This window comes from Thunnus maccoyii, chromosome 15 (genome assembly GCF_910596095.1).
Source record: "Thunnus maccoyii chromosome 15, fThuMac1.1, whole genome shotgun sequence".
Lineage (NCBI taxonomy): Eukaryota > Metazoa > Chordata > Actinopteri > Scombriformes > Scombridae > Thunnus > Thunnus maccoyii.
In genome coordinates, this window is record NC_056547.1 from 30,734,295 (window position 1) to 30,756,819 (window position 22,525).

The 22,525-nt window shown below is 38.3% G+C and overlaps 1 protein-coding gene across 16 annotated transcripts in view; it reads left to right on the forward strand.

The window, feature by feature from the left end:
- Positions 1–727: 727 nt before the first annotated feature.
- atat1 (alpha tubulin acetyltransferase 1) overlaps positions 728–22,525 on the forward strand; it is a 37,709-nt gene continuing 15,911 nt past the window's right edge. For 3 of the 16 annotated variants that reach the window (XM_042434689.1, XM_042434691.1, XM_042434692.1), the window contains exons 1-10: positions 729–1,168; positions 1,896–1,956; positions 6,179–6,270; positions 6,617–6,674; positions 6,823–6,936; positions 9,659–9,760; positions 12,835–12,880; positions 13,207–13,252; positions 15,118–15,192; positions 19,719–19,932. In XM_042434689.1, the coding sequence (XP_042290623.1) occupies positions 1,077–1,168; positions 1,896–1,956; positions 6,179–6,270; positions 6,617–6,674; positions 6,823–6,936; positions 9,659–9,760; positions 12,835–12,880; positions 13,207–13,252; positions 15,118–15,192; positions 19,719–19,932 (900 nt within the window). In that variant the 5' untranslated portion in view covers positions 729–1,076. The other 13 variants (XM_042434685.1, XM_042434688.1, XR_006100079.1 and 10 more) reach the window with 12 other exon arrangements.

Consider the following 22,525-nt stretch of genomic DNA (forward strand, 5'->3'; position numbering starts at 1 on the left):
CTCTCTGTCCACATCCCCTGTAGCCTGCACAGCCCTTGTAAAGAGAACTGCACTGAATGCAACAGGAGATTAGATACGGAGTTCTGTAGGTCCTTCTATATTCCTCTGAAAATGCATTCCAGTTCACCATGCCTGATGACGAAAGAACAGTTCATGTTCACATGAGTTCATGTGTAAAACGTAGGTTCAGATTTTACAGATTTACACTGTAAGTGCATTATGACGGGATCTTCTAATGGCCAGTATGAACAGGAGGAATAACTGTAGCAAGAAAACTTGTTTCAATGCTAATTTGGGCACCTGACAATTCTTTAAAACAGACTTGAAAAATTGCAGTGAACAGCACCAACCACATGCCGGACAGCTCCTCCAGGAGTGACAGTAAACACATCACCAGGTCCGAGTGGACGGCGCAGAGCAGTAAGTGAGCTGCCCTCAGGTCCAGCTGAAGTCCTCCCCTGCTGCTCTCACTGTCCCCCGCGTCTGTATCATTATAAACATCCGTCTAGGATGTCGATATCTCTGGTAAATATTCTTACCGTTGTTTCTACTATGGATGTATCATGGAAAGAGAAAGGTTTTTTACTTCTGCCATCTAGCCAACGATATCTCGCTTTGACATCTCGTGTGCTTCTGTGTGATTTGGACAACTACAAGTCACGCCCCCTGCTACAACTTACGCCCACTACAAGTCACGCCCGCTTGCAGTCCGCAGACAAATCCCTCTCGCTTGTTACCGTCAGTGTCTGTATAAGCGTGGCGGTTGATGTTGCTAGGGAGTGACTCACAAAGAGACACAATGGAGCGACAATGACGTTGTAAATAGCAGATGCCTGTTCTTGCAGCTCACACAGAGTATTATTTAATGTCACTCAAATTTTGCCAGTGCAATGTCAAAGTGTTGTCTTCTTCCGGTTCCTAGCAGCTAACGGTTATTTTTGTCCGAACGAATCAGCTTGAAATAGCCAGTAGCCACATTAGCAAGCAAGGCACCTGCTGGAGCTCTGCAATTGGGATTGGCTGTATTTGCATTGCTAGGTATTATAGCTACGCAGCTACTGTGGCTAAGAGATATTATGGAGTTTCCATTTGATATTAACCAGTTATTCCCAGAGAGGGTCTCCGTCTTGGACCAGGCCCTTGTTGCTGGTCGTAAATCTGCAGGAAGGTAAGTTAGAACGCAACTACTCTGATTTTGCTTTTCTCTTTGTTGTAAACTAGCACGTTACAGTGGAACTACAAACATACAATAACGTTACCTTCTCTCCTCTATAAAGAAAATGCTGCACAAAACTGGAAAATGACAATCTATGCCATATTTGCATACAAAACGTTAGAATGTTGTCCAAATGTTTTGATGAAACATTTGTTTTGTGTCTTTGTCTTTCGCTATTGTCTGTGTTGTAGAGCTTCAACGATTCATTGATTCGTTTTAAATTAATCGCCAGCTATTTCGATAATCAATTAATCATTTTGGGTCATTTTTTAAGAAAGCAAATGTCAAAATCTCTGGTTCTAGCCTCTCAAATGTGAATATTTTCTGGTTTTCTTTAGTCCTTTATGACAGTAAACTGAATATTTTTGGGTTGTTGACAAAACTTGACATTTCAAGATGTCATATTGGGCTTTGGGAAACAGTGAGCAACATTTTTCACCATTTTCTGACATTTTATAGACCAAACAATTGATCAATTGAGAGAATAATCAACAGATTAATCAATAATGAAAATACTTGTTATTTGCAGCCCTACTTGATTGTTTAAAAGTACCATGACATAATTGAATAAAAATATGGTCTGTGTCATACTAACACACTAATTAACTATTAACTTACACAGATAATCACCTTCATGCCCATGGGCCATCCTACATGTGTACTGTGTTTGTCTTCATAGGCCAGATCTTCAAGCCCACATAGCCACAGTTATCGATGAACTTGGGAGAGCCTCCGCAAAGGTGAGTTTCTGCAGGTGTTGGAGTATGTTTGATTTTTTTTTTTTTTTTTTTTTTTTTTCAAACTTTGTGTGAACATGTACATTTATGTTTAAGTTATGTGGGGACTATTGTGGACATACAGATGGGTGACAAATTAAAGGAAAAAAGGTACAGGTCTGAATGCTCGACCCCTTCAGTGGGGGGATCTGGTGGCTCTGTTATGTTGTGGGCGGCATTTTGCTGGCATGGTTTGGGTCCACTTGTTCTCTTAAAGGGAAGGGTCACTGCAAATCAATACAACATTGTTCTGAGTTATCACTTTTATTCTATGATGAAACATTTCTATCCTGATGGGAGCGGTCTCTTCATGGATGACAGTGTCCCCATCCATAGGGCACAAGGGGTCACTGAATGGTTTGATGAGTATGAAAATGATGTCAATCATATGCTATGGCGTTGGCAGTCACCAGATCTCAACCCAATTGAACACCTATGAGAGATTTTGGACCGACGTGTTAGACAGTGCTCTCCACCACCATCATCATAACACCAAATGAGGAAATATCTTTTGGAAGAATGGTGTTCATCCCTCCAGTAGAGTTCCAGAGACTAGTAGAATCAATGCCAAGGTGCCCCAAAGCTGTTCTGGTGGCATCTGATGGCCCAACACCTTAAGAAGGCACTTTATGTTGGTTTTTCCTTCAATTTGTAACCTGTCTGTACAGTACACTCAGTCAGCCATGCTGGTGATGCCATTGGAACTGGGGATTGCTCTGCATGGGTATCTGCTGTTATAACATGCAGTCAAAAATTCTCAGGCATCACATTGTGTCTCCTGACACTGCTGTTCTTTAGCAAAATTGTACTGGGATTGTGGTAACAAATTCTACAATTCATTAAAAGTCTGGTCAAATATAAAACACCAAGCACTATCAACAGACTTCAATTTGAATTACACATTGATAATGGTGATAATGTAGATCAACTGACGACCACTGAGACAGTGATGATTTCATAAGACAAATGTAAAAGTTCAAATTAGAGCTGCAACTTACTCAACATTTTCATTATCGATTATCCTGTTGATTTTTTATGATTAATGGATTAATTTTCACAGTGAGAAATGTTCATTTAATTTTACCATAGCTTCAGGTGACTTCAGTATATTCAAATCATACTGATATAAACTATAGGGAAACAGCAAATCTTTACATTTGAGAAGCTGGAAACAGCAAATATTTACATTGTATTGATTAATACCTTAAATGATTACTTAGTCATCAAAATCATTGTCAAACTACTTTGTCAAACTACATTTTTCACATGAATTAATCACGTTCAATGAGCATCCACCTCTCCTATTGCAGTGTCTCAGACAGGGTAACCTTAATAGGTTGGCAGTTGGCCACTAGAGGATAATGTTTATTTAACTTTTCTATGTTCCTTGTGAGATTGTCCTGTTCCTTGTGAGATTGCCAATTTCAGAAACGTAAATGCTATGTTGCATCAGCCGCAGGGATGAACGTAAGGGTTATGCACACAGTGAAGACACACAACACATACAAATCTTGCAAGAGTTTCAAAGGCACATTTGAGCCCATTCACAGCCCATCCTCCCCTACTCACCTGAACTTTCCTTACTTTTCCTCCATAGAGTCTATGCTTAAGCTACCTCATTAAGCAGATCATCTGATTATAAAAAATATTTCATATACTAGTCAAAGTGATGTAACTGAAGATTATACCTAGGGCTGTGCGATATGACGATATGTATTGTGTGACGAGAAAAAAATGTCTATCTTTTCATATTATGGTTCTATTGTTTATATTGTTGTGACGCAAATCACACTCTTTACGGCAATATTTATGTACCAACTATTTATTCATTGAATTAAAATGTGCTATATCAGGATAGGTACAGTTATCAGGATATGAAATGACCTATATCAGGATATGATATTTTGGTCATATTGCCCAGCTCTTATTATACCAGTGAATTTAAAAAAAAAAAAAAAGAAAATCGGCAGTCAGCCCAGTGGATGTGAGCAGATATTGATCAGTGACGGTGGCAAATTACCATGCATTATGGCGGCCACAAACCTGGTTGCTAAAAAAGATGTGTTGTGGAGAATGGCTCGATCACTCAATAAAGAGAGCATTGTTAGGTTACGAAATAAGGTAATCAAATAATACAATCAGAAGTAAAATGCATCACATTTCTGAGAGAGAGAGCGTATATCACCTAGCAATTTCCTTTTTTCTTGCTGGTGAGTTGGCACTCAGCCAGTTCTTAAATGCTCTTGTACAGGATCAAAATACCTATAGCTAATCCTAACAGTCAGTTGACAACCCTCAGATAGAAACAAGGGTCAAGAGTTCAACTGGGAGCCTAGGACGAGTATTTCTCCTCAACCATATATGCCAGAATGATAACGCACAGGTGTTGACCAAAGCGGCATTGGATAACAAAGTGACATTGTTATCACAGTGAATTGAAGAGCAAACAACACTATCCTCTCCTCTCAAATCAACAAATTAAAGAGACATAGAAATCTACATAACTATAATTTGTCCCACCACTGGCTAAGACAAAAGTACAACAACATAAACTGTTAAACAAAGCTAAATAACTTGCATACAGTCAACTATCTCATTTTACACAGCAAGGAGCTAAGTTTAAAATAGACACAACGTGAAGGTGTTTGGAACAGGTGTGGAATAACAAACTTACACTGAGCACTTAGTATAAGAACATTTGTAACATGTATAATATGAACAAGAAATACATAAATTTATAACCACTGTTTAAATCTCTCTCACAGGTGCCACTTCGCTCATTTGGCTTTTTTGGCTTTTTGTAATTCCAATGTCTGTGGCTATTGTCAATCTTGAAGAAGCTCGATGTAGTTTACAGTGTGGCATGCAGATTTTGTCCAGCCTGGCCATCCCAAATTGGTGTGTGTGGTAGTCTCAGGGTTTCCATTATTGGTGCTGGTCCATGTGTCCTACATATTATCTGTATTTATTGAGGTTAAAAACAATTGATTTGCAGGCTGTATAAAGAATGGCATCATCATGGCATGTAGATTCATAATGTCTTTTACTGAAAAGTAGGGTACTTTTGCTGATACATTATATTCCAAAGAAAACAAGTTGCGTCAATAGACTCACGTGCATAATGCTATTTTAAAATTAAATAAATAAATATTACGCTAGCCTACATTCGTAAACAACACATGAATACAAAGAATTTCCTTCAGCGTTAGGCCTATATATTCTCGGATAAAATAAAAGAGAATTAAAACTATTTGCAAACAAACAAACATCGTGAATCATGATGTTGCGTTGGTCGAGGCCTCAGTGGTCAATGACTGTCAGTCGTCGGCAATGGACGATGCCCAACTCTAGCCTGCTTGTGTTCAGACAACATTTAACATTTGACAAGTTTGGCTTTTATTAAATGAAAAAGCATTTTTAAAGGAAAACATGTCCCATATTTGAACAAAAACATCTTAAAGATGTGTTTTAAGACTTAAAAATACTCTGCTTTTTTATAACTATTTGTGCCTGATATTGTGTTTCCACAAACTTATTTCTTTCTGTAGATATTTTCAAATACATCCACATCTACATCTTTCAAATACAAATTACATCTATGACCCTATACCATCTTCCTCATTGAAAAATCCGGAATCTAGGAATATGCAAATATTGTTCATTTCAAAAGTTTAACTACTGGACACAAGCTGTCTCCAACTTCACTGTAAAGTCTATTCTCAATGTACGTGCACTGGAGGCTTCAGGTTTCCACATCACACTTGTATAAGCTGCATACTGGACCATGATTGGCTTTAAACTAGGTGTGATGTCACAAATCCTGTTCATATGTAAACATGTTTAACTGAGATTTAAGGTGAACTTGGGAGAAACTTTCCTCCTTTAGTGGATGAATGTGAAAACAAACTCTGCAGATACAGTACCTACAACAACTGAGCAACCCCCATCCACTCATGAAGACTATATTATGTGTTTAAAGACTTAGAGAAAAAAACGTGTAAGTGGACTTTGAATTGGGATTGTTTTTTTAAACTACTGTTCTAAGATCAAGGATGAATGCAAGTTATTGAAAAAAAAATATTATTTTGTGTTGATATTATATTAGCATCAGTATGAAAACATTTCAAACCACGTCATAGGACTGTTTCTATACATGTGTGACAGTGTGCATACTGGCTCTCCACAGGCCCAGCAGCTGACAGCATCCATAACAAGTGCTTCCAAGCTGCAGTCCCAGAGGCATGAGGTCTACCTGCTGAAGGACGGAGAGAGAAATGGGTACATCTCATATCCTGTCTTCAGCTTTCACTCACTATACACACATACATTTTCCACTGTTTGTCTCTGAACTGACAGAGCTGGTACTCTTCAGCTGGACCTGCTCACCTCATCACTGAGTCATACTGTGGTCACATTGCATGCACTGTGGTGTTGAGACATATGAGACACTGTCTTTTATGGTCATGGCAGCAGCTCACCTCAAATCAGCCAAATGGAAAAGTAGATTAATACTTTTGATGTGAAAAGTTACTCAGAGCACAGTCTTACTCATTGCATTTCAAACCCCCCACCCCCCCACCCCCTGCCCAACTAAACTGCTGTCTCTCCTTTCTCCTACATACAGAGGACGTGGTGTAGTTGTGGGATTTCTCAAGGTCGGTTACAAGAAGTTATTTCTGCTTGTGAGTTACCTATTTTCTTTAATTCTCTTAATTTCTTTTTCTAATGTCTGTTTTCTGAGCTCAGCGGCTATTCCAGACACCTCACTATCTGTGTATTTGAACTTCCTTTATCAGCTGTTGAGGCATGCTTTTTGGGTTTTTTCTGCAGGACAGACAAGGTGTGCACATAGAGGCAGAGCCGCTGTGTGTTTTGGATTTTTACATAGCAGAGAACTTGCAGCGACATGGCTACGGGCTGGAGCTGTTTGATTTCATGTTGCAGGTGAAGCATTCCTCTCTCTGGACCAAATTACTAGAAACCAGACTCAGTGTTGTGGAGGGTGTAATCAGTCACCTTTCCAGTCTGTGTGTGAGAAGTTTGTGGGCTTGAATGCTTTCAGAGACAAATCTTATGATGAAACAAAGTTATGAAGCATATTGCTGTGACTTCACAGACGTTTTGCCTCAGTGAGTTGCAGAGTGAATCTGGTATTTCCCTACTGTACATTCCCACATGAAAGTTTTCTTTTAACGATATCTTTATTTATGGCCTGACTAATACTGGATTTTTTGAGGCCAATACTTATATCAATATTTGAGTTTAAAAAATGTGATTACAACATATGAGCCAGTATTCTCACTTTTTTTGAACATACCATACATAATACAATACATACCATAAACTTAAATCTTTTATATCTACTTTTTAAAGAATTATGACCCAGATATGTACAGTACTGAGTGGGACACTTTACTGTTGAAAAATAAACTCAGTGCCCCTGGGTGGACAGAATATGTAATGTTTCAAAATTACTGCAAAACGTAACTTTGGCATTTCCGTACTGCTTATCAGCCAACATACTATATACACTAATTCTGATACATCTGTAGGAAGCTATTTTTAATTATTTCTACTTATTTTCTGACAAATTCAGATTTTAATTATATAGAAACTTCATCAATTTGGCATAGCAGTTGGCTCTAAATAATAATTTCCCTAAAGGGCTCAGTATACTTTACCACTGCAAAGTGTTGTTCGACCACCTCAAAACACCAAAGTGTTAGTACATGTTCTGAATGGCTATACTTGAAGGCAGGTTGAAAAGCCTGCCATCATAGAGAGGAATGAGATACTGAATTGCTCAAATGGGGATAACACCATAAATTTTACACAGTTTCTACCTGAAGATATTCATAGTGTTGCACTCGTTTGTACATATAAAAACTGACAGAAGTAGTTGTGTGAAGAAGAAAAAACCTGCCAACTTTCACACCTCAACACATCTGGCTGATCACTGCCTGAAGACAGCAGGACTGATGGAAAGTTGTTTACATCGGGGTTTGGGTGTGTAGTGGCGGTCCATTTCATGCAGTGATTGTCCAGGTGGAGGTGTGAAAGTTGGTGGGAACTTCTCGGTCAAGCTCTCTTTTTCATTTTTCATATTAGTGCTTCTGTCACTTTTGTGTATACAAAAGAAGTTTAATGAATGCCTTCTTGGAGAGACTGCCTGAAACTGTGCACTTGTATAATGCATTGCGTTGTGACTACAGATACTCAAAAGAGACAGAGGGTAGTTTATCCACCAAATAGTGTCCTCATGAATTTGTCAATGGAACAAAAGCAGTAGTGTCCATGGCACATGCTACTTTCTGCTAACAATTCCACATTGTAATGTGTGCATATGAAATAGAGACGGGTGACAAAATAAAGGAAAAACTGGTACAGGTCTGAAAGCTTGACCCCTACAGTGAGGGGATCTGGTGGATCTTTTATGCTTTGGGGAGCATTTTGCTGGCATGGTTTGGGTCCACTTGTCCCCTTAGAGGGAAGGGTCCCTGCAAATCAATACAAAGTTGTTCTGAGTCATCACCTTTATCCTTTGATGAAACATTTCTATCCTGATAAGAGTGGTCTCCAGAATGACAATGCCCTGATTCATAGGGTACGAGAGGTCACTGAATGGTTTGATGAGTATGAAGATGATGTGAATTATATGCTATTGCCTTCGCTGTCACCAGATCTCCACCCAATTGAACACCTATGGGAGTTTTTGGACTGATGTGTTAGACAGCACTCTCCACCACCATCATCAAAACACCAAATGAGGGAATATCTTTTTGAAGAATGGTGTTCCTCAGCCTTGGCATTGATTCTACTAGTCTCTGGAACTCTTCTGGAGGGATGAAGACAGTTCTTCAAAAAGATATTCCCTCATTTGGTGTTTTAATGATGGAACAGAACAAATTTGTATTGATTTGCAGTGACCCTTACCCTTAAGGGGACAAGTGGACCCAAACCACGCCAGCAAAATGTCCCCCAAAGCAGAACAGAGCCACCAGATCCCCTCACTGTGGAGGTCAAGCATTCAGGCCTGTACCAGTTTTTCCTTAAATTTGTCACCTGTATATGAAAATGACATTGTGTGACTCTACTCCTGTTAGTGAAGATGCAAAATGATAAGCATCCAAAATCTCAATTTACTGCTCAATATTGAGTAAACTGCTTATATAGAGAGTAGTGAACAGTGAATGAGAAAGTATTTTCAGACACAGATTCGGCATTGGGATGCATCTGGGGTCTGTCCTGCCTTCAAATGTGGCCATTCAGAAAAGGTAGAAACATCTTTTCTTTTAAAGGTGATTGGACATGTTGTATGAACTACTTCATCTGGAGCATGCTGAGGCCTTGAAACTTCTTAGTTGACCTTTCTCCTCAGTTCATGTCCATGCTCTTGTCTTTTTTATCAAATAACTCGATATATGTAACACTGGTGTTCATTTTTTGTTCTGATGATTTAACAGGGATAGTTTCATGTCCATCAAAGTCTTGAAAGTGCACCAAAAGCTGAAATTGTCAGAACTTATACTTGTGAAAGCCTGAGCACCCAAAATAACTATCAAAAACTGGAATGATGTAATACCAGCAAACTGCCAATCAGTGCTGATGGTGGCAGTTCATTGCTATGGTTATCAGTGACTACTTGTTTTCTCTTTCTCTTCTGTAGCACAAGAATTTAAAGCCGGTGCTGATGGCTTATGACAGGCCCTCGCCCAAATTCCTGTCTTTCCTGGCAAAGCAATACTGCCTGACACAAAGTGTTCCTCAGGTACAGTATGCACTTTACTATCACAGTATCAGTGTATTATGAAGTGTTAGTTCTCTCCTATCTACTGCACGCTGTACTAAAACAAACCGGTCAGACTTCCAGTTCAACAAATGATATCTCTAAATTATTAGCTTTCCACAGGGTACCCAAAGAAAATGACATCTACTTTAATCGGACAGTGTGAAAATATTTTCTTTCATTTGATTTTCAGTATGATTGCTCCACTTTTTATGGTTATATTTAGACACTGCCTCCTTCCACTGTCAATTTTTGAAGTTTTTTAAGGCTTTGGTTTCATTATTCGGTATTATGCATGAAGAATCACTTTTAGTGCAGGGTTGGAGAATTTCTCCATTCCTTCTCTTTGAATTCTGAGTAGTAAGACCTTCAGTTGAGCTCATGTGTCCACAATATTACTTCCATATTATACACATGTAGTTGAGAATTTTCTCTTGGCATTAAATCTGATGTCAAAGTCATTCTGAACTACTGCTTATGAACAGCATTGCACAGAGGAAATATATCCAAATCATCTAAATAAATACAATGATTGACTCTTATTTACAATTTTTAAACAAGGATGAAAGTAGCATACCACCCTGCTTAAACCAATACTGACATGAAAAGATTAAATTACTGAACTACCCTCTCTAACCTGAATGCTGTGATAGGCATACAAGTACACAAGGATCCTTAGATACTCCTTTAAAACTTATTTTATGAAAACGTTTTCATAATTGGTTTGATCAAAAGCCTTAGAGGCATCTAAGAAACACATGAACTTGATGGAATTGTGATATAACTGGCAATGGTTTGCTTTAGCAAACAATTCTAACTTGTCTATCAGAATCTCTGAATCACCTAGGAAGGGATACTATCTATGGCATTATACCTATGATTACCACTACTAATCTTTAATCATTCTATGACAGGATAACAGGACTAACGATTCAAGTAGAAGGCCATGAAGTAGAAAGCCAGTAAAACAAGTGGCGGGAAGATAGAGGTGTTGACAGGTCACATCATTTCTAGATAAGCTGAACTCCTCATACTTGCTCGTCTAGGTTGCTGTAGGCGGTTAAAGCTACAATAGACATGTTTTTTCATGAGGTGGCAAAGTCTCACCCTTCTCCTTACATGGTCAACACTGGCTGCCAGCACTTGTTGCGTTATTGTGAATACAAAGCAGTACCACTAAAACAGAAAAATTACATCACAACCTAGTGGTGAAAATGTGGGTTTTTTGTGGGCTATGGTGTCATCCCTTTGCATCACGAATAGTTGTTAAATAGAGCATCAACACAAACATAAGACCATAAGACACGACGGTATTAGCGATCCTGTGGATGAGGATCAAAGTTCATTCTTGACCTTGAAAATAGCAGTTGATTGGAGTTTTTTACCACTACTGTAGTGGTGCTAAGTACCAATGTTTTATGAGGGGCTCCTCATTTTGTTTGTATCTTGTGCTTTACAAGGAACATGTGGCGATGCGATACATATTCCTCCCCAAAGTTTCATGCTATTAAGTTGTGAAGTTGCTTATTATTTCTTGAGAACAGCATATATATCTATCTATTGACAGACATATAAATTAATAAATTAAATGGTTTAAATCCAGACAGAAACTTCACTAGTGAGACTAAACTGAAGTTGAACCCTAGAGGCAGTATACAGTCTTCCATTGGTTGATTCTGCTGCTTATCAAATGTGTCTGCACTCCTGTTGGCTAGTTTTACTACTCCCGACTCTGTTTTTCTTTCGCTGTACACCCTCGATCGTCTCTCTCGGGCAGTGTAACTGAGCAAGGTGCGTGCCTTTGTCCCATTCAGCCAGTCAGAGCCCAGAAGCCCCACCCCGCTATGATGTGAGGGTCTTTAAATCAAATAGCCCCCATTTCACTCAGACATGGAGTTGATATGCTCACTGTTCTCTTCTCTATTAAAAGTTTATTAATATTAAACGTTGCATGTCCACATTGCAACAAATTTGACACTGCACGTCCTTGGGTCCCCAGCAGTACAGCTGCCGAGTGTGAAGTTGATCAGAAGAATGGTTCTTAAGATATGCAAAGGAAACACATACAGACAAACAGACAGACAGGTTGCCTACTTTTTAGTTAGTCATATTTAGCTTCTACCCCAAAGTTTTTATGTACATAGTCTTGTACCTTGGACTTTTCATCAAAGGTCCAGATATTTTTTAACACTGTTGATCTTTTCCACTGATAGTTTAACTGGAAGAGTTTAATGTTGATCAAGCAGTAGAAGTGCTCCAACTGTGAGTCACATAATGTTGTTGATGGGGGGAAAATGAATGGGATTTTTACTTCTAGAACCAGGAGTGCCTGAAATAGCTCCTCCCACTTTGCAACTGTAATCCATTGATCGAAGGATGGCGTCACTAACATGCCAAAAAACATAGCAGGCAGAAGAAGAAGATGACTAGCTAGCCAGCATGTAGTAAACAATGGAGGTTTCAGGGGTAGGATATCCTAAATGCAGAGTTGAGCTGAGGGTAGAGCAAGAGGAAGGTTTTTTTCATCATGAGAGGAATTTTCATCATGCACTCCTTGTATCCATCTGACCAGAGTGCTAACAAGTGCTTGAAAGCTTTGACAGCTAGTAAGTGAACCTTTTGAGCTTAAACAATTTAGGTTAAATATACTGTTACCAAAGGTCAACAATGGACTTCCATCCTCGGGTGGACCAGATTGACTTGTGGGTCACATGAGAATGAGGAACACTCAAGTAAGGGAACTGGCATGTACCCAGTGTCTCTGCATGATAGAGTGTAATTTTTCTGTTGTGGTTCCTTGCACAAGGAAGCTCACTACTACCCACACCTGTATAAAAAGCCCAGTGAACTGTAAACTCTGCAAAACACCCTCACTTCACTAAAAAGCCAGGGGGAGATAGGAATGAACACAGACACAAACTGATTATCTAATCTAATAATCTAGTAGGTTTTTATGTCTATGAATATCTTTATTCAAGCTTTACATTTTGTCACATCTGTCAAGTTTTATCATACAGTAAGTATCAGTAATTGTAGTTATCTTTTTATTCTTCCAGGTCAATAACTTTGTGGTGTTTGAGGGCTTCTTCCTCAACAGATCAGGTAACATTTTCACTCTGATCCCATTGCTTTGTCTTTACTTATCTTAGTTTCGGAAAAGAATGCTGCAGAACAGAACAACCACATACTTTTGTGAATATGTTATCAAGTTCAGTTACGTAATATTTTGCATGCCACAGCTTTAAAGTGAACTTTTGCTTTTGGCATCACAACAAACTCATCTTCATCTTTGTTGAATATGTATATGTGGAAGAAAAAACACACCATCATTAGCGAGATGTAAGTTTGAAAAACAGGCACTCGACCCAAGAGTGCTGATCTGCTTTTATTCCAGTTCCAAAATCTTTTGTTTCACCAAACTCTCCCAGGCTCGCCTCCCTCCCCTCTGATGGATCAGGGGATGTACAGCTTTTTGTAAGGACTTTTCAATCTCTTTTCTTTTCTCATATGTCCCCAGCATCGTATCCCCCTTCCTTTGTCCCTTTTATTAGGTTCATATTATATTTATAATGCTCTTTGTCTCACTTCTTGTACCTTACTTTCTCACAGTTTTTTGCCAGTTTCAGTTCCTCTTTGCCATCAATTGTATTTATTTACCTATCAAAGTATAATATATGGCATGTATTGTATCATGTCATATATTGGACACTTTGTCCCAGTCAGAATATTATGATATCCACAGATAGCCACAACCTGTAGAACACCACAGACCCCTACAGACAACCTGACTGAGGAATATCTGCCTGATTCCTGACCCTCTGATGTCTCTCAATGTCTGTCAGTTGTATAAAGCCAATTAAAGGTGCCTTGTGTGACATTCTTCCTTCAATTAACCACATTAATGTATTACTGTGAACAATAAGACCATTGTTAAAAAGATTGGTGCCTCATATCCATACCAGCCTCTACACTGCATTTTTACAGAATGAAAAAGAAAGGGATGCCATTCTTCCAGCAAAGAGCAGAGAGGTATAGCACCTGCCCGACAGGTATAAGTCACACCCCTCCAGCAGTCCACACCATTAAACTTCTTTGTGTGGAAAAGAATGAAAGAACAAGTTTTATTCTTGCAGCGATTGTTTGCCCATTAGCCAGCTAGCTTGAGTTTTAGCTACATTAGCCAGTGCAAGACTGGTAATCTGGTACTTTTAGTTTTATCTTATATGTGGAAAGGACCAGTGTTGGGCAGGTTCCTTGAAAAATGTAATTAATTACTCATTAGTTAGTACTCACACTGTACTTACTTAACTATTACTATTACTTAACTATCCATCCATTCATCCATCCATCCATTTTCTTTACCGCTTATCCTCTAGAGGGTCACGGGGGAGCTGGAGCCAATCTCAGCTGACATTGGGTGAGGGTGGGGTACACCCTGGACAGGTCGCCACTCAATCATAGGACTAACATATAGTATAGAGTATTACTAAACTACTACTTACTAATTATTTGATGGAGGATTTGATGGTTTATGACTCAAGAAACTAGATCTGACATGACAAAAAACTCTCATTTACTCTTTATATTGACACTTTTCTGTCACCATAGGCTAAATGAAGATGTCTTATACCTGGTGGGCATCTTTTATACTTCTACAATGCTCCTTAGTTATGATGGATGGGTTTTGTAGTGATTCTACAAGAAAAATTCAGAAAAAAATGAGCCAAAGCATTTTGAGATCTGGCAATGAGAGGTGGTGGAGAGCATGAAAAGCTAACAAGTTTATCTTCAACATATGGATGGTAGGGACAGGGCAATTGTGGACACTGAGGCTACCAATAATCTTAACCAGGGTTTCATGTAAGTAAAGGCATATCAGTAAACTTTAAAAAAAAAAAAAATGCTTAAACACGGCGACTTTAAACTAAAAATCTACTTCAGAACTAAATCTGAAGATTTAATTATGGTTATCTTAGATTGCTCAAGTAATTGTGAACATGAACAACTTTTTCCATGGTTGAATATTAAAAGACACTTTTAGACACTTTGGTTTGGGGAGATACTTGCTCCAGCTTAGTGCAAATCTACAAGCTGTTGAAGATCTCAGGACCAATTTGTGAATTCTGTTTTACAGTGGATCCTCCCTTTTAGCTTTCATTACCAGTATTCTGGCCTTCACCACAAGATCATATATTACTGGCAGAGTAAATTTAACTTATAAAGGACATGCATGAGTATGTAGGGCTGCATTGTAGGGGAGGGAGGGAGGGATGACTTTTAGCCTTACAAGAGATCATGTTCTCTTTTTGGTCTGGCTTTGAGTGTGTTCTCCTTCACAGTGGCCCAATTGAGAAAGGTTCCCCTAAGAAAGCCGGACGGAGAGATCAAACCCTACTCTTTAATGGAGAGAGAAGGTAAACATTCCTTTTACTTTGCCATACACATAAAAAATATGTAATATCTTAAGAAGTACACGTTGAAGTCATTCTTGTAAGTTAGCTGTTCAGTTTTACCCATTTATCTGGAGTGTTTGAGTATTTGATGCAATGTTTGAATAATGAGGAAATGGTGACGAGGAATAATGAGGAAACATTGCTGAAATAGTGTTTCAACAATGTTAACTATCAAGGACAATGTGCAAGAAATGGATGGATTCACATTAGTTAATGATATATAATCGGTAAAAGCATATAGTATGAATCAATTAAAATAAAGAAATATAGCCACAAGTGGCAATGATCAGGGTCCAAGCAGATTGTTTCTTTAATTTTTTAATATTTTTCTTTAATATTTAATTGACAAGAAGCAAAACTCTTGATTTTGTGGTCATCACTATATGCTGATGCTCTGTTGAAACATTTGATTTAACTTTTGACCTTCAGTGAAGACATGTTTGTACTACATTTGTATCGAATTTTTATTTCATTCAAGATCAAGTCCAGTAATTTATACATAAATACTATGTGAGAAAAGTCAAAACTTATCCTGGAAAATGCAAAGATTCAGACCATGTGCAGGATGGCAAAAGTGTGATTTGAACTCTTAACCTTTTCATCGAAAGACAACCATCTTACCACTCAACTACTGAGCAAATCAGATCACCATTGTGTGTGTACAAGCATGAAAAATACCTCGGGAGATGCCTAGGAGTTTTTGATGGGATGAATTATGAATTTAATGAAGTTCTGTTTACTTGAGTTGAATATATACTTTTTGTAGCATTTTACACATATTGGATATTTGTCACGGGAGAATGGGAATTTGAGTTTGGAAATTGCAAAAGTAGCACAGGATGTGGCATGGCAACTTTTGAACCACAAGAGTCCACAATAGATGGACAGAAACAGGAGTATGCATACACCTTGGTGCCAGGCTGGAACAGGTGACCTTACTGTCCCAGGCATGTGTTTAGACCACTAGACCATCAGGATAACACAGCTGTCAATGACAGCAGTTGACACTAAACATCAACTTATTTCTGCATACAATCAGTAAAGTACTACATTGAAGTCAATGAGAGTGAATAACTTAATGACTCTATAACACTTAACCATAATGAAATATTTTGCTGGTGAGCAGTATGTCATAGTGATTTTGTAAAATGGTGAGTTATTATAGCGTCTTATGCCTTTAAGTGCCCAGTGTACAGCAGAGGGTCTCCCCAAGCATTGAACCTTAATCCCTGGACTATCAGTTCTGCTGGTGATTGTGCTGTCTTTTGTTTTCACAACCTCAAAGTTTAATACAATGGTGCTCTATAGGAATTGATGCAGCTGAAGTTAAAATATTCACCAAAAATTACACATTCACAGATAAATAGCTGAAAGTCTAATCACATGATTATCAAATTTCTAAAATGACATTTGTTGTGAACTCAAGAAAAAAAATATAATAATCATGTTAGTCAGCTAGGTCAGTAATGAGTACAATGTGTGGATGAATGAAGTGTGTGTGATATGTGCAAACAAAACACAAAACCCTAACCCATCTAGCTGGTGGAGGCCTTGGAGGAAGAAAAGAGAAAGAGGTTAATAAGGAGGCCACCCAAATAGGCTGAGGCCTAAATTAACCAGATCCAGGTAGTTTCCTGACGCCCTCTCCAACCTCATCCACTGGCTCCTGAACCAGGAATCTGAACCAACCTCACAAGCAGAAGAAAGAGAGGGACCTCACAAAACTTAAAAAATTCACAACAATTTAACTGTTGGGGATACAGTTCTGAAAGCTTTTCAAGAGTGTACTGTCAAATATTTTGGTGAAATTTGTTTAAAAATTAGATGAAATAGAAAAAAGATCGAAAAATGTTTCACCTATCTGAACATCATTTGAAACACTTGATATCTAGCATCCAAAGAATGCCTGTGTCAATTTTAGTAGCATATGAATGAAGACTTATATAGATGTTAATATGTAGATGTACATATAGATGTTAATTGATTTTACATAAATCTGAAAAATATAGACAGACTTCTAAATTGACCCTAGGTTCGAGTGAGGCAAATGTTTGGTCTTACGGTTTTTATTTCACAAGCACTTAATGGAGAAAAATAATGAGAGAAGAATGAGAAAAATGAGAACAAAAACATGGGGCCTCCCTAACAAATAGATATCTAAAGCCCTAAAGTATACAGTACCAGTCAAACATTTGGATACACTTTCTCATTCAAGGAATGGTAAGGTGTGTCCAAACTTTAATATATAATATGTTCTGTCATATTTGTGTTTTGATTAGGTGATTCATAAGTCTTCTACCAGGTGATAGCAACAGCACTGTGTTATATTTAGGCGTCCTCTGCTTACATAGAGACTAGAAAGGTGCTATACAAGTACAGTCCATTTACCCTTTACCATTTGCCTCTTTTACTATTGACAGTATAAATGAAAGAGGTTGTCAGTTACATTACAATAACTGCATAGAGCCTTGCATCACAAAAACATCTCTGCAGCATCTTATGAGATTTTTCAGGGTATAGAGGTCAGCCTAGATCTAACTAAACAAAGGTCTGTCTCAAAACAAAATTGCATATGTAGGAAAAAAATAAATCAGTAATTACAGACAGACGTATTACAAACCCAAACTCCTATAAATGTTCAAATTAAATACAGTGATTACTGGTGAAGGTATTAACTGGGTACAGCAATAATTTAAAAAAACAGAGTGAACTTTTTTTTTCTCCACCTGTTTGTATGACATATTCTCCATAGTAAGGCCTAGATCTTAGTGAAAGATGCAGTGCTTTACCACACATGGCTTCAGCCACAATCACAGCAACAGCAGCAGCCACTCATAACACAAGTATAGAGAACTACGTTACCTACCCTCCACAAGTCATCTTAACATTAGCTGCAATGATACAGACTTGCGGTTGAGCAGCCACAGCAAAGGGAGTATCCACTCACACCATGTTGATAATATTATATCATACATCCACAACATTGTATTTTATTTATTTATCAGGACAGTGTACAGTTTTTAACATAAATGACTGCACCAGAGTTAGCTCAAGGCTAATTTACATCTGCAGTCCCCCACAATCAAAACATACAACAGCACAACAACAAACAGTACAAAGCAAAAAAACACACAGAACACATTATACAAAACACAAAATACAAAGCTACACACAATAGCACATCACATACACCCACAATGTCAACTACAAATTAATAATGTAAACTTGTCAAATTAAAAGGAAGACTACATGCACTAATGAGAAGACCATAGATGAAATTTAGATTCACTGGTTACAGAGCTGAGTGGTTTTTAGCACATTTTTTAATTTGGTTTTGAATGTATTGATAGAACTGCAGCTCTTCATATTATCCGGTAGGGCATTCCACTGAGTTGTGGCTTTCACACAGAAAGCTGACTGCCCAAATGCAGTGCAACAAAATGGTATGGTACAATCTTGTATAGAGGATATTCTGGAGGATCTAATAGAACTTACTGAATGAGTGTACACAAAGTCATATAGTGGAGGAGGGGCCAAACCATTTAAAATTTTATAAACTAGACACAAATTTGAGAATAATCTAATATTCTCAAAGCTCAGTAAATTGTATTTCCTAAGTACCCTACAGTGATGGAAATTCATTGGCTTTTTGTCCAGATTTTTTAGAGTTAGCTTGTATAAGGACTCAAGAGGTTTTATGGCTGTTCCTCCAGCCTGCCCCCAACATGTGATGCAATAAGACATATGAGAAAGAATCATAGCATGCATAAATATCTTGGCTGCGTCCAAAGAGAGACAGTTTCTATTATGTCTAAAATTTGCTAAGTTGTACTAAATTTTAACCGTTTTTTCAACATGTTTCTTAAAGTTCAAATTTGGATCCAGTGTCACATCAAGATATTTAAAATCAGTAACTATATCAATCTTTTCACCTTGATGAGAATATCAGTGTTAGGAGGTTGTACCATGGTTTTAGAGAAAAACATACCTTTTGTCTTATTTACATTTAGACTCAGACATGATTGATCAACCCAATTTGTGATCCTTTCCAATGCAATTGTTTGCTTAGCAGCAACTAACTCAGCTGTTTTTGCATGTGTGTACACAATGGTGTCATCTGCATACATTTGTAGTTCTACATCATGACACTGTTAAGGGAGATCATTAATATATGGGCTAAACAATAGGGGACCTAACACTGACCCTTGTGGAACACCCATTGTGCACTTCATGTGACTGGACAGTGCGTCACAAACTTAAACACATTGTATCCTATCAGATGAATATGAAGACATCCATGCCAGTGCTCTAGATGAGAAGTTAAATTTAGAGAGTCATCTGTCATTTGTGCTATGTGATAATTATCCTTGATTGTGTTGCATTATGGGAAGTGTTGGATCCACTCATACTAGAACTAGTATGATTGATTTGATGGTAGTCACTGCTCAGTTCAAGTCTCAATTTAGTGAACTATTTTTCCACTACAGTGGTACGTCAGGAGCAGATGGTTCCTCCCTGGCCGTTTGCCCCTCCTCACTCCCCCCAGCGGTCGGTATTCTCCCAGTACTCCCACTCTCTCAGCGTGGGATCCTCCCCCACCAGAGCACCCCTTCAAGCCGCCCCAGCATCTGCCCCTGGGGGCAACAGGGACCAGAGCCCACAGTCCCCTCTCATCGAGCGCTGCAGGGCAAGACGCAGCAGGTAAGAAACAACACGCATGTAGGCTGTCGTACCTCATTTAAACGTGATCTGTGACTGGACAAGTCATCTTTGAAAAGAATTCTCATGGAACTGCTGGATGTAAATGCACATTTTACACAACTGTTGTCTCTCCAGTTACAAAGGATGTCACTACAGGGTGGATACCATATGCATTCACAGTTGGCTGAGGCAGTGTCACCCATAATAGACAGTGTGTGAGCTTAAATCAGTGTAATTGTCCCACAGCATTCCTACTTCCATATAATTATTGTATTGTTTTAATGACCCTGCACATCCCCACAGGTGTTTTACATTATTTTGGCTGATTAGACCTCTGCTCAGGTTGAAGTTGGATGGAGCTATGCTTGGATGTACTGTATGTGAGATCGCCAGGTTTGTTTGACTAATAAAAATGATAAAGGTGTTATTTGTCCCACCCTAACAGGTGGCACAGAGCTAGCCAGAGAGATTTAAATCAAGCACAGTTTGAACCCACCCACACAGACCTGAGAAGAGGTCTAATGACTCAGAATATGTGAAATAACTTGTGCAGGTGGACCATGAACGTGCAAAACAGCCAAAACTTTTTACTTTCAATCAAGTGTGTCAGCCACTGAGAAATCTTGTTATGAGTGCATTACATCACCATTGGTGTCAGGTGGTCTGGGAAGCATTTAAACTAACCTTGCAGGGCCAGGCTATTCTAAACTAACAGCCCTGTGAGGCTGTACATAGACATGGTGGTGCTTTAAGCTAAATCTTAGTTTCGAGTATTAGCATGCTAACACTTGCTAATAAGAACTGAACACAAAGTACAGGTAAGGCAAATGGGATTGTCAGTAATTTTGTAGGTATATCATAAACCATATTGGACCCAATTCATCCTGCTGGGAAAATGAATGATGACATTTGTAGTTGTTGAGACACTTCACTCTGAACCAAACAGTTTCAACCTACTGTTAGATGAATAGTCAGGGGCTCATCAAATTCATTAGATTTCATACTCAAAATTTCATGGCAAACCATCCTTTGGTTGTTGAGATATTTCAGTTTGGCCAAAAATGGTGATCCAACTAACCGGCAGTACCATCCAAATGTTGGCTAGGTGGCCACATGGGAGGTTAGTATTTGTCAACCATAGTTTTCCATGGGTGTAACCAGTGTTTAGTCATTAGGGTGGAACCAATGTGATTTCCATCATTTTATGGATGAATAATTTTGTTTGAGCTGCTCACTGCATGTAAAAATGACATTTAAAAAATTCATTAGCAGCATCTCCTCCCAGAAAACTGCGCCTGCTGTAGAGATTTTTTTTTGGGGACTATTTCTTTGGAAGACAGTAGATCTCAGTATAACAGCTGGTAGAGGCTGCTAGTCTTCGATGTCTTCTTCTCTATGTTTGTTTATACTGTATCTAACAATATCTCAAATGTATTTTCTTATTAGTTTTTATGTGATCTATTGATTCAAATCACATAATCTGCAACTGCTGACAGCCTCTATGTTTTTTAGAAATTGATATCAATGCCTTTCAGTTTCATTAAAGTTCCTTAATTTTCTTGAGTACGTTACATTACATTCTGACTCTTGTATAATTTCTGGCTATATTAGCCAAAATCCCATTTCATTGTGCACATGTATTTTTAATTTGTAGATGATAGATACACTCAAATAAATATTACTAGATATATTACTAGGTAAACCAAAGAATAATGTATAGTTGGTTCAGGTGTTACTGTCTATAGTGAATAACAAATCAGTAAACAGGGAAAAAATCCTACTATATTCATCATTATTTTTGCCTTAAGGTTTTAAGTGTAGATAGGTGTAGATGTAGTGCACAGACCAGTTTCTAAACCAGGAGATACTTAAAGGTCCCCACCAGACATGTTTTAAGATATATAAAAAAAACTCTGCTTTGAATAATAATTTGTGTCTGATATGGTTTTCCCACAAAGAAGTTCAGTTAACTTGTCAAAAATTATTAAAATTACATGAACACTTTCCTACTCATTAAAAAATCCAGAATCTATGAATATGCAAATATTGTTTATGTCAAATGTTTAACTGCTGGACACTAGATGTCTCCTACTTCATTGTAAAGTTCATTGGCGTATGTGCACTGGCTTCATGTTTACACATCACACTTGTGTAGGTTGCATACTGGACCACAATTGGCTCCAAACTTGTTGTGATGTCACAAATCATGCTGTAGGTACAAGCCTTAAACTCAGATTTAAGGTGAGCACAGAGAAACGTTCCACTTTCGGCAGATTATAACAGCTTTCTAATGTCAAACTCTGCACATACATCACTGCACAGTTAAGCTCAAACATCACAGTCAGGTGACTGTAAGAAAAACACATTTTAGACTTTGAGGGGGACTTTAACATTTGTGAACAAGGCACAAAATGATATATTGGCCATGGTCCCAGGCTGGATCAGAGTCTGTCTGAGCCTGCCAAGCGTATAAACAAACATATTAAACCACCAAGGAATGATATATAGGCCTCTTTGTCATCCCAAGTCAGTGTGCCTCAGTTTCTCAGTTGAGCTGTAAGCTTTGGACCCCTAGACATGCTTGCATGTCCAG